The 12,869-nt window shown below is 35.5% G+C and overlaps 2 protein-coding genes across 2 annotated transcripts; one reads left to right on the forward strand and one right to left on the reverse strand.

Moving 5' to 3' along the window:
* Window positions 1–687: 687 nt before the first annotated feature.
* Window positions 688–2,934, forward strand: LOC106134562 (small ribosomal subunit protein uS5). The gene is made up of 4 exons (XM_060944665.1): window positions 688–754; window positions 1,486–1,533; window positions 1,872–2,391; window positions 2,628–2,934. The coding sequence occupies exons 3-4, from the start codon at window positions 1,873–1,875 to the stop codon at window positions 2,892–2,894; spliced, it is 786 nt and encodes a 261-aa protein (XP_060800648.1). The 5' UTR covers window positions 688–754; window positions 1,486–1,533; window position 1,872; the 3' UTR covers window positions 2,895–2,934.
* A 1,153-nt stretch (window positions 2,935–4,087) lies between these two features.
* Window positions 4,088–5,118, reverse strand: LOC106134571 (probable DNA-directed RNA polymerases I and III subunit RPAC2). Its single transcript, XM_013334656.2, has 3 exons — window positions 4,933–5,118; window positions 4,582–4,682; window positions 4,088–4,274 (listed from the first exon to the last, which is right to left on the reverse strand). The coding sequence occupies exons 1-3, from the start codon at window positions 4,945–4,947 to the stop codon at window positions 4,088–4,090; spliced, it is 303 nt and encodes a 100-aa protein (XP_013190110.1). The 5' UTR covers window positions 4,948–5,118.
* Between the last annotated feature and the right edge of the window lie 7,751 nt (window positions 5,119–12,869).

Raw genomic sequence — 12,869 nt, forward strand, 5'->3', positions numbered from 1 at the left:
TTGAAATTGGGATATATCTTTATACTGTAACATACATACATACATATGGTTACGTCTATACCCCTTGCGGGGTAGACAGAGCCAACAGTTTTAAAAAGACTGAATGGCTACGTTCAGCTATTGGCTTAATGATAGAATTGAGATTCAAATAGTTACAGGTTGCTAGCCCATCGCCTAAAAGAATCCCAAGTTTGTAAGCCTATCCCTTAGTCGCCTTTTACGACATCCATTGGAAAGAGATGGAGTGGTCCTATTATTTTTGTATTACCTAGATCCGGGAATCACACGGCCTATATTTAATATATTTTTTTTATAATTTGGTTGAATATTTTGATCACTGCACAAATTAAGCATAAAAACTTAGCAATATTCTATGTATGTAATGTTATGTTTCAATATTTTCTTATTTTTGTATTATATTTATATGCGTTAGTATTTTCAAGATATAAAAATACTGCATGTCTGAAGAGGCAAACTGTTGATACTGTTGACCATCTACATGTCTACACAGTTATGCAATAAATATATTGAGTAGATCGTAAATCGATTATGATTAAAAAAGAACTCAATTTTTTTAAATCATAATCGATCTACGTTCGTCATATGTTCATTTCATACATGGCACATCCCTATGACAGAATAGCCAATAAAAGAAACATAATGAACGAGATTTTTGTTGTAACTTTTTGTAATTGTAATCATTCACCACATCATTCCACACCTCACTTCATTCATTCACTTAATTCGGTTCGGCCTCGTTCGTAGAGGTGTAAAAGTAACGAGAAAAAGCAAACCCGTATGTATTCGTTACTTTTAAAATGAGTACTCGTTACTATCGTATCGTTACGTTACTCGTTACTTTTGATACCTCAGTATAACCCAACAAAACGAATCGATTCGTATTTTGTATAGTTTGATACGGGTGTCGAACTGCAAATGAAGTATTGAGTAAATAGTATTGACAGAATCTCTAAATTATAATGAAAAAGCAACACTGTCAAACTTATTTAATGACAAAAACATTTCGAGAACAAAAATCTTTTATTTTTAAACTGAAATTAGACATATTTAACAAAAACATATTCTAAACAACAGAATCATTTGTTCTTAAACTGAATTTAAACATATTAAATAAAACCATATTTTAAACAACAGAATCTTTTGTTCTTGAACTAAAATTTGACGTATTAAATAAAAACATAACGTTAAACAAATCAAAAACTATTTTTTAAGCTTCATCCCTTATTATAATATCGTTCCCTTTCATTAACAGTCATTGTTCTTTTGTATTTTGTTATTGTAACGTACGGTTTTGAATAAACGTGCGTAATGTGCGCATGCGTGAAATGAACCCATTATACAATAAATGCGAGTAACGAAATCGTGCGATTAACGAAATACATTCGAGAGTAACGTTTCGTTACTCGGTACCAGAGCGCATACCCGTTACTCAGTACCGAATACATACAGTTTGTTACAGCTCTACTCGTTCGGCCATTTTGTGTTTGACTTTCGTCGTTGCCACTGTTCAACGTAAGTAGTTTGATAATTTTTACTTGAAGTAATAATTCATTTATTTAAAAGCAAAGAAAAAAATACAAATTAAATCTATTGCTTCTAATTTTTTGAATAATCATTATGAACTTGTCTTTACATCAAGTTTCTTGGAGTTTCTCCCGTTTGGTAACCTATGTCCACGTGGTTCTATTTCAATTTAAATGATGAGACTTAATTAAATTCATTTGTGGTATCCTCCATAGTATGTATACAATGATGGCCTTAATGCGTCTGATATTTATGTAATTGATTAGTTCTATAAATAAATATTTTAGCTGTGTAACTTACATGTTTCCCTCTTAACATATTTTCAGAATGGCGGACGCTGCTCCAGCCGGTGGACGTGGTGGTTTTCGCGGTGGTTTTGGTTCTCGTGGGGGCGATAGAGGCCGTGGTGGCCCACGAGGCCGTGGACGCGGTCGTGGACGCGGCCGTGGTCGCGGGAAAGAAGATCAGAAAGAATGGGTTCCAGTAACTAAACTGGGCCGCCTGGTTCGCGAAGGCAAAATCGACAAACTCGAGAGCATTTACTTGTTTTCTCTGCCCATCAAAGAGTTTGAGATCATTGATTTCTTCCTTGGGCCATCTTTGAATGATGAGGTTTTGAAGATCATGCCTGTGCAGAAACAGACGCGTGCCGGTCAGCGTACGCGTTTCAAGGCGTTTGTAGCTATCGGAGACAACAATGGTCACATTGGGCTTGGTGTTAAGTGCAGTAAAGAAGTTGCTACTGCTATCCGTGGAGCTATTATCCTGGCTAAACTGTCCGTATTGCCTGTGCGCAGAGGCTACTGGGGTAACAAGATTGGCAAACCCCATACTGTACCATGCAAGGTGAGACTGATTTTATTTATATGTGTTGTAGTAAACATGTTTTGTACACTTATCTTTTACTTAATTCATGATAAATAATATTTGTTTCTTTCATGATGAAAACTGATAACAATTCATTTGTGGTATCCTCTTGAGGTAAATCCAGTGAAACTCTTTAACGCGTCTGATTTTACAAACCCTACAGCTTCATTAATATTAGTAGGCCCAATGTTTATTAATTTCTTTTTGAATTTCAGGTCACTGGCAAGTGCGGTTCTGTCACCGTGAGGCTGATTCCTGCACCTCGTGGTACTGGTATTGTGTCTGCACCAGTCCCCAAAAAGCTGCTACAGATGGCTGGTGTCCAGGATTGCTACACATCTGCCCGTGGTTCCACTGGCACACTCGGCAACTTTGCCAAGGCTACTTATGCTGCTATTGCCAAAACGTATGCCTACCTGACTCCGGACTTGTGGCGTGATATCCCTCTGACGAAGTCCCCTTACTCTGAGTTCAAGGTTTAAGTGTTTTAAGACAACTTAAATAAAACATCTTTGCAAATTATTTTTTGTTTTTTATGTTCCTTTTCATACCATGGTCTCAATCTTATAAATTAAGCCAAGCTCTGTAGGTAAAAGTTTCAAGCTGACAATAAACCTTGTGAATGTGAAGTGAATTTATGCACTTTTGCATTCAGGCAACGTCACGATTCAAGATGCTCAAATTGTTAATGCACTATGTACATATAACATTTTATTTTTCAAAATGCCTAAGCACTTTCAATGTACATGATCTCTTTTCCGGTGGGGTAGGCAGAAACTTGATTTGATTGAATAAATTAATAGATTACTACAATAATGCCACATTTACTTTATTTTCTCATTCTATTTATAAGCCTACCACCTAGGATGTTTAAGCCCCTACACTTAGAGATCTACGCAAACTCATGTTTTTTATTAAATAAGGCAGGTACTTAATAAGTACGTACTATAGATACATTGGATATTTTACATGTAAATGAAGGGAAGAAAAAAGGTCAACGTGAAGTGAACTTTTTTCAGACTGGCTTATTGTATCTATGTATTTCTACGCTATATTATGTAGTCATGTTGCTGTTAAGTGACACATACATCCACACTAATAATTCATATCATACATACATAAATCCCGCCTCTTTCCAGGAAGGGTAGGCATATACTACTGCTTTCCACTTGTCATGTTCCCTGCAAATATCACTTGCTGAAAAACGAAAAGTGTAATAGGGGCAATAGGTCGCTTGCTTCCGTAAACACGTCGATAATTTTTGTGAGGAAAATAGTCAATGAATTGCAACAATCAATTAAATTTCACAGTGTATCCTGATATTTTTTATCATTGACACTTTGACTTCTTTAGCTTCATCCACATTCAAACTATGTGTGAGCTCGTCGGTTTTGGATACTCTTGACCTGACCTTTTGCCTGACTAATAACTAAAGAGTTGTGTTTATAACAAATAAACTCAAAAGTACTCAACAAATTTGGACGAAATTTGGCACATAGAATGCTTTATGAGTTACATAGGCAACTTTTTCCCCTGCACAAAAGCTAGCCTACTATTAAAAGTACCTACCTACATTAATTCACTTGTGCTTGGGGTTGTGCTTCTTTATAATATCCTGTTAGACCCTAGCTTTATAAACAAAAGATCATCAATAGGCTAAAATAAAAACTCAGTATTAACTTTTATGAAACTCTTTTACTTTATTTTCAAACAAGTCTATAGTATGTGTGCACAGTTTCTCAAGGTCTTTTAGTCCTCGTTTCAATATCTCTAATGCTGGTGTGTTTTTTGACTGTATCCTAAAGTGCATCTTGGCTTCTGCAGGGTGAGGGACTGTGTATCCGCAGAACTGGACATCTTCACTGAAAAAGTGTATATAAAAATACATTTTTAACAAAAGGCCGAGAGTCTCTTATGGGGATAGACAGAGTCAAGGGCTAAGCACTAAGTTGGCCTATTATGCTGTACAAATTGTTAATGTTACAATTAAGTATAAATAAACATTGTTGTATATAATGCAAATGCCAATCTCCTGTTTGGTTTCCTTCCACCCAAAGGTTGACTGGAAGAGATTGGATTAGTGATAAGTCCACCTTTTTCTCTGCCTGCTTTGTGCTGTTTTGTATGTTTTATTCATATTGTGCAATAAAGTTTTATCTATGTACTTACTATCTTGAAATTATACATTTTAATGCATTGCCTAAAGTGTGACTTTCATTTTGGAAAACATATGTGCGGCATGTTAGACCGGAGTCTTCATCTCCTGGTAACTGAAAAATAAAATAAGAAATTTTGAGAAATAAGAGATTAGATAATAAGGAAGTTGTTTATGAGATCATCGCTAGAAAATAACCAATTTATACTACCATACTAGAGAATGAAGGGAAGGAAGTATGCAGAGATCGTGGCAAGTGGAAAGAGGTAGTCTCTGCCTACCCCTCCGGAAAAGAGGCGTAATTTTGTGTATGTATGTACTAGAGAAGTTGTATAGGTAATTGTAATAATTTTTGTAAAACTTACCTCTGAAATTTTCATATTTGTTTTGTTTCTGAAATAGATTTTAACCTAGTACACCGTAAAAAACTTATGAGTTATTGTATATCAATACTACTTATGTACACACATAAAAATAGATGAACAAATCTTTTTCAAGTGTACACAAGGTAGATAGAGGTTATGTTTACGAATAAGTTTATCGAGTTGGGTCACAAATCACAACTAAATAGAGATCAGTAACTGTCATTCACAATAATAATGACAATATTGACAGTGACAATTTGGCAGTTCTACACAGGTGACAATGAAGGATACATTTTTTAAATTATTACCAAGAATTCTGTCAAAGAACATAATGTCAACATGTCTTTTAAGATAGTCGTGTTTCTACTTCTTGTAGGTAGTTTTATTTTAATGAATGAAGATTATTGAACAAATATTTATTTTCATAGACGTCTTCTCACGAGTTTCAAGCTATCAAAAGCACGTTCATCCTTACTTCTCTGGGCCCGGTGTGCGTTTTTTTTTATTTTGCATTATAATTGGGTTATTCAGTTTTTAAATGACGGGACTCCAGACTGGCCTCCGCAACCTTTGCAGGGGAACTTTGCTTTGGATCCCGGTAAAAGCTGCATTAGATGTGCCTCCCATAGTCGTCGTCGTAAAGAGTGGAGTACCTTTACAATTAAAGTGCCGAGACTGTTTTGCTTTTCTAGATGCAATTTCTGAAGCAGGTCTCATAAATCCCAACGGGAGGTTGAAATAACGAACGAAAAAAGAAACGCGAATAAGTATAATTGCGGGATGGAATCTTATTAGTTTCATAACCCATTAAATAGATAACACTTATGCAGGTTAATTGTTTTATTAATCCACATTATTATTGACTGCAAAGGTGCCGACCGCAATATGTCGTTAACTTTTAATGAAATGCTTCAGCCAAAGTGATTCTCTTTGTATCCCTTGTCTCGAGCAGGAATTTATCTCATCATTGTGTTCCCAGCAGCTTCGGAGTGATGTGTATTCGCATAAATTAAACTTTGTGGGCGGCACAGCCTGATGAGAGCACTCTTATGACAATTTATGCCAGCTCCGATACGAGTATTATACCTGCTTAAGATACTGACTAGAATTTAGGGTAACAGGTATAGAATTATATTGACAAATATTCGTCATAAGTACTTTGCCAGACTTGACGTAAACTAGTTTTATTACAAACAAACTTTTCACATCGGAAATTATGTAATGTGAAAAAATTTTGTAATGCATAAAGGCTTACGTTATCAAAGAGCATATTAAGAAGCTTCCTGATGCAAACTCGGTTTTCAAACACAAGCCGTTTTATATCACAGTTGATTTCATTGCTTTTTCATTCATTGCCGCAACAGGATTGGCACAAAGAGACTTACCGCCTTTGTTGATTTTTTTCTTTTTTAAGCTTTGTTCGTGATAGCTAGCGCTGGCACGGGATTAACTCGCAGTGTCTCATAGCGCTGTAGTGATGTCGAATTATCGATGTCAAATTATTGGTAGTTGCCCGTAGAAAACCAGCAATAAAAACTGTAAAAGGAATACTTAGTAGCTGATTTTCTGTTCATCTCTTGATTTATTAAATATTTGTGTTGCACCCTCTGCTTTGACGCTCTTCGGGATGGGGTCAGCTTTCTAAGATGTTTTTCTTAAACTTAACTTCATCCGCTGTACAGTATCTTTAGTTATAAGTCCCGATTCGGATATATTTTCGACTTGTTATCGACCTAGGATTCAGCTAAGCCGACAAAGGCAATTCGTTCCCTAGAACCTGCTGGCTTCTACAAGACGTGACCTTGATATGACCGGACTTGTCCTATCCAGGATTATAGTCAAAGGCATACCAACTACGGGTTGCTCTTTAGAGAGGTGATGATGTGACCGGGACAGCCGGGGACTAACACCAAGGAAGGAAGAAGAAGTACTAATATTTTTATGGAAATTTTCAAAGGGGCAATACGCCTGGCATCGGCATATTCTTATCGACATTTCCACTAGGTTATCACGCATCACTACTCACAGCTCGCAGCAATGCCATGTCATTAGCTAAGTAAACAACTAGAGCGGATTTGCAAATGTGTTTGCTTTATTCAAGTAAACTTTGTTTGTTAGCGACTGGCAGACAAAAGTAACAAATCGTTCGTTATTATATATAGTCATAGGCACTATTGCTTGCCTGACGTACTTTTGATAAGTACTTTGCACGTAGTAGGAGCACAGTGTTCTTTTTTCATATCCATACTTTTATTTTTTCTCATGGCTATAAACTATCGACCCTCAAGTTCGTAAATTGCTCCACTGGTTCTTAAAAACTTGCCTAATGGTTTTTCCTTTTTACAACTGCATTATCCCAGTATTTAGCCGCTTTTTGCTTTTAGACAAATGCTTTGTAAAGAACACGACGGATAAGAACTAAAGCGTATTCGTAATACTGCACGTTGGGAGCAAATACCTAGTGACTTCAAAGGGCTTTTTTTACTGCCTTTAAATTGGCAACCATCTTTGATAATAGTTTTGCAAAGATGCAAGATTTCATGTTTGCCTTGTAACGTAGAAAAACATAGTGTGTGCCACCAGCTTCTCTTCCCAAGCAGATAGTAAAAGTCGGTCAAGGGAAAGCCTAATAAACTTGGGATTTTAATAGGTGATGGGCTAGCAACTAGTTACCTAATATTTGAAACTGAGTTCCATCATTAAGTTATATATAGCTAAATGTGGCCTTTAAACGTAAAAAATTTTAAAATTAATTAATAAAAATATACTTATATAAAGGAGTTTATGTTAATAAAAACACAGCTGTGTCCGGGATTTTTATTATATTTTAGTGCCTGGGTCTGCTACACTCGATTAAACTTTGAAGCTTTGAGCTGAAAACAGAATCTCTAATAACATTCGCCATGTGTGTTCAAGAGCTTTCTCATTAGTTATGAAAATTAGATATTTATGCAATATTATTTTCGTTCATGGATATTGGAACACTGAAATTTTCCTAAAAATAAGTTAATTCTAAAATAACCTAAGTATAAGTCTTTAGTAAATGCATTCGCATGTGGCGCGGTGGCAAAAAAGTCAAATTAATGTACCTAATGTAGAGAAATCACAGTATGAGATAGGTAGTTTAAAAATTAAAGGGTAAAAATCTTTTATATTATATTCTCGTGTCACAATGTTCGTTCCTGTACTCCTCGGCTCGGCCGAAACGGCTTGACATAATATTGAGTAGGTTTGAGAATCGGCCAACACCTATTTTTCATACCCCTTAATGATAGGGTTGTCCACCCTTAACATTTTTTTTTAACTAGAAATTACTTAAGAATTATTTATATAGCAAAACAACGTTTGCCGGGACAGCTAGAAAAATATAAAATATCAATGGTTGAATTTACTAAACTATGCCAGGCGAAGTATGGTAATACTACGAAATAGGTAATGTGCGTATAATTTGGAAAAAATAGTTAAAATTCAATTCGAGAGCATTGGTGGTCAATTAGGTAAGATGCCTGACCATAATGCGCAAGTAATGCGCGAGGAGGCACAGGTTCAAAACCTACCTCGGCCATGTAAAAGCTTGTTGGCCAAAACCTTTTTTCAGAGTTATGTAAATTAGTTTGAGTGCTAACCCATATTGTGATGTGAATGATTTAAGGTAAATTTCTTAGTTTAAATATTATGTTTTAGAAGGGAAGGCAATCGAGCCAATCAAAACAAAACGAAAACAAATTAACCGACATTGTGTTGGATCGCTACCATAAACCAGGCCTGATTCTCAAGGGAAATGGGTGAAAATGAATCCAGCCAGTTAGAAGTTATTAGGGTCCAGTGGGATTAATTAAAGTTTCACTAAACACAGTATTTAAAGCCTGATAAACTTAAGCCGTTGAAGAATCAAGTGGCTAATTGATAGGCATGAATGAAGTTAGGTTAGTAATACATGTGGGGTAACCAAACGCTAGCCTTTATTCCATCGTGAAGTTATGGTAATTTTATAATGTAAATAATTTTTAAGTAATCTCAATACCTACTTATAAAAGTATGCCTTCCTATAACAATGTATACTTACTTATTAATGGAACATAATTATTGATAGTATTTCATTATTTTAGGTTTCTTTTTCCTCATTAAGAGTTGTAAATTAATATGCTTCATTTCAGGATCAGGCAGTATTAAATATACTTCATAATCCCTACCAGGGATCTTCTAATTAATGTGTGTTATACTGACCAGTCGGAATTTGTTTGAAACAATGCGTTGTATTTAGACGCTTACCTGAACTGGGATAAAAGGTCGCCTTTATTAAACTTATTTGGAAGGAAGAGAAAACATCTAATTGCGCTGTCCTACATAAAATAACAATAAGCCCCCGGGCTATGCCGTACCGACCATACTTTAGTGAGGATTTACTTAGTTCATGAATTAAATTTTATTCATTCCAAAGGTAAGGGTCGTTGCTGAATTGAGCTTGTCATTAAAACAGAGGATTCGATTAACATTCTAAATCGGATTAAATCGACTCCAGTGTTATTGAACGAATTTAGTCTAACCTTATTTCATCTGTTCTTTACACCAAAAGGGTGTAAAGAACAGATGGAATAAATGTAAGTTTCACGTAGCGTCAAAGAAATTATTATTTTTTAATATATACTTAATTATTATACACATAAAAACCTATTTCATTCAATCCAGTCACCAGATTCAGAAATAGCAACCCTGAATTTTTCGGCACAATGAATTTCTCCGGAATTATGGAAATTTCATTCGCCAAGGAAAATATGTCCGTCTGTTGTCCCTGTTCACGCGTGGCTGGCCAAAAGATTTGGCGTTGTAATATACGAGCTAAAATCTACCTGGGGTGAGTATAGTTAGGATCTTCCGTAGGAGTCTACGAAATTAAGGTATGTTTGTTGTTTGTTTTGCAATTGGTGAAACCAATATTCACGTTTGCAAGTTAGGGTTAACATTTAGAGCTATATGAATTTCTCATTTGGAAACAGCATAATATTTACCTACAAAGTTTTGGGGCTGCAGGTGTAATATGAAATAGTAATTACTGTGCACTGCTTTAGTGAAAGAACATGTTATAGACATCTGTCTATAAGCGTTTAGTAGGTTCGTGTAATATTTTTTAGTAGGTTATTCAAATAGCATTCGGGAGTACTTACCACGGGATTTTTCCGTATTTTTGCAATCTACACGGGCAGAAAAACAGGTTGTTTGCCAGCTGCTCTGCATCATTCTCATCATCAGCAAGTTCTGTAACGATGGAAATTATATAAAATATACATGTACATTCGTATCATGACGTCATAACTACTTACAGGGTAGACAGAGCCAACAGTCCCGAAATTGTAAGGCTACGTTCAGCTGGCCATAGTTTAGTGATGGAATTGAAATTCAATATAATAGTGATAGGTTGACTGGTTGCTAGCCCAACGCCTAAAAGAAGAATCGCAAATTTATGAGCATATCCCTTAGCCGTCTTTTAACGCACTATCGAAAAGAGATGGAGTGGTCCTATTCTAAAAATGCCGGGAACCACACGGTCACAAAAAAATGAAGAAAACATTTACATTTCCGTTGAATAAACCAGCTGGGACCCAATAAGTGGAGCAAGCAGTTGCTTCTGCAGCCCGCGTGGAGTATGACAGTGATATATCACCGCATACAAATTGCTGCACTTTTAAACTTACAGGTAGGGTCACCAAATAAACAAGAGTTTATTGGAAATATCTCCCACGATACAGCTTTTTCGTATTATACACACATATAATCACGTTTTTCTCTTACAGGGTAGATTGGTTAATGATAGAACTGAGATTTAAATAGTGACAAATCGCTAGTCCATCGCCCAAAGAAAAGTAATCCCAAGTTTATTAGCCTTTACAGAAGTAGCTGGTACACACTATGTTTTCCCTCGCTACTAGGCCAGCATGAAACCTTGCACTAGATGATGTGCGCCTTCCCTTTGTTGCCTTTTACAACATCCATGAGAAATAGATGGAGTGATCTTATTACAAAGTGCCGAAAACCACACGGCATCCGGAAACGGTAAGGTCACCAAACAAATAAGCGATAATTGAAAAAGTCGACCTAGTCCGAAAAGGCTGCCTTTTGTTAAAAGTTGTTTGCTTTTGAAACGTCAAACGATAAGGCTTCTGTTTTGTTTATGTTAAGAGGTAACATCAAAAGAATAATCATAAATTGAAACTAGTTATAAATTAAAATAAGTATTATTATAATTGGATTGTAAAGATCGTTTGACACCTGAGATAGAACAAATAACGATGACTGTTTTCTATATATTTTTTTATATTTCTTATCTTTTTTATAACAAACAAACGACGATCTTCAAAATCTGATAACGTGCGCCAAATGCTGGAGTAATATGTAAGAACTATCTTATTAGTACGAGTAATATATTATCTTTCATCACCCTCTTTATGTAAGTCGTGATTGCATCCTTACCTCTTTGGGGAGGAGTCCTGGTTCAGTTAATATTTTTAATATTTAATAATTTTAATAATATTAATATTTTAATATATACGGGACAAATTACACAGATTGAGTTAGCCTCGAAGTAAGTTCGAGACTTGTGTTACGAGATACTAACTCAACGATACTATATTTTATAATAAATACTTATATAGATAAACATCCAAGACCCAGGCCAATCAGAAAAAGTTCTTTTCTCATCATGCCCTGGCCGGGATTCGAACCCGGGACCCCCGGTGTCACAGACAAGCGTATTACCGCTGCGCCACAGAGGCCGTCAAAAGTTAAGTAAGTTAATGAAAGTCAGATTGAAAAACAATCTTTGTTTTTAATTCTATCAAATTTTAAGCAACCGATTTAGGAAATCGGTGCTTTTAATTATGGTTACGGCAGGTTTCTAAATCGGGACGTGTGGTCGCTGGATATAAGATCCCAGTCTGAATAATTGATAGTCCGGTGAGACTGTGTTTTATTTATAAAGCACATTGACCAGCAAGGTCACAATACAAATTATTTTTTTTATTAATTAATTTTTTTTTATTTGCATAATACGATAACGATAAGACTTAATTAAGGTTTTTAGTCTTTTAGAGACTATCTGTCACATTTTAGAAATGTTTGGTTTCAATTCGACATTTTAAAGGCAACATGTGAAAGGCAAAGAATTCTGATCCCAACTTCCCAACTGATATCATAAATGCGAAAGTAAGTTTATTTGTTATCTGTGCACGCGTTATCTATTGAACCAATCTTCTTAATGCTTTATGTATATACTAGCTTTCCGCCCGCGGCTTCGCCCACGTGTAATTCGGTTATATATAGCGTTTTTTAATGATCTCGACAGGGCTTTGTCTTCCACAGGCTGAAATCTTGTTACAACTGGAATTAAATATAGCCTGTGTTACTCAGGGATGATGTAGCTTTCTAATGGTGAATGTTTGAAATCGATTCAGTAGTTTCGGAGTTTATCGATTACATGTGTAAACAAACAAACATATAAAAAAATAGATTGTTCCTCTTTATAATATTAGTATACATACAAATCTATATAGAAAAAGTAAAGCGAGACAAAATCATCGTCTCAAAAGAAAAAAAAAACAGGATTTATAGGACGAAGAGGCCTTACAGGATTTCCTTCTGTTTAAGTATTTGCGTCTGATAGTCATCATCCCATGTGAATGAGCTGATGATGGAAGGTACAACTCCTCAACGGTTAGGAGTTGAAAGAAAATTCTTACGAAGTTATACGTACATGTGAGGCTATTAGGTTGACCTAATAATAAAAAGTAAATCTCATTAACGTTAAGAATTTAAGTGAAAATGGATGCGGACAAATTTCGTCTCTTCACTTGTTTCCTTTTAGCTGTTTGTATGGGTAGTGTTAACACAAAATAGGGATTTAAAGGCGTGATGTTATTAATGTTATGCATGTATGTACATAA

The sequence above is a fragment of the Amyelois transitella genome, chromosome 6 (assembly GCF_032362555.1).
Source record: "Amyelois transitella isolate CPQ chromosome 6, ilAmyTran1.1, whole genome shotgun sequence".
Taxonomy (NCBI): Eukaryota; Metazoa; Arthropoda; class Insecta; order Lepidoptera; family Pyralidae; genus Amyelois; species Amyelois transitella.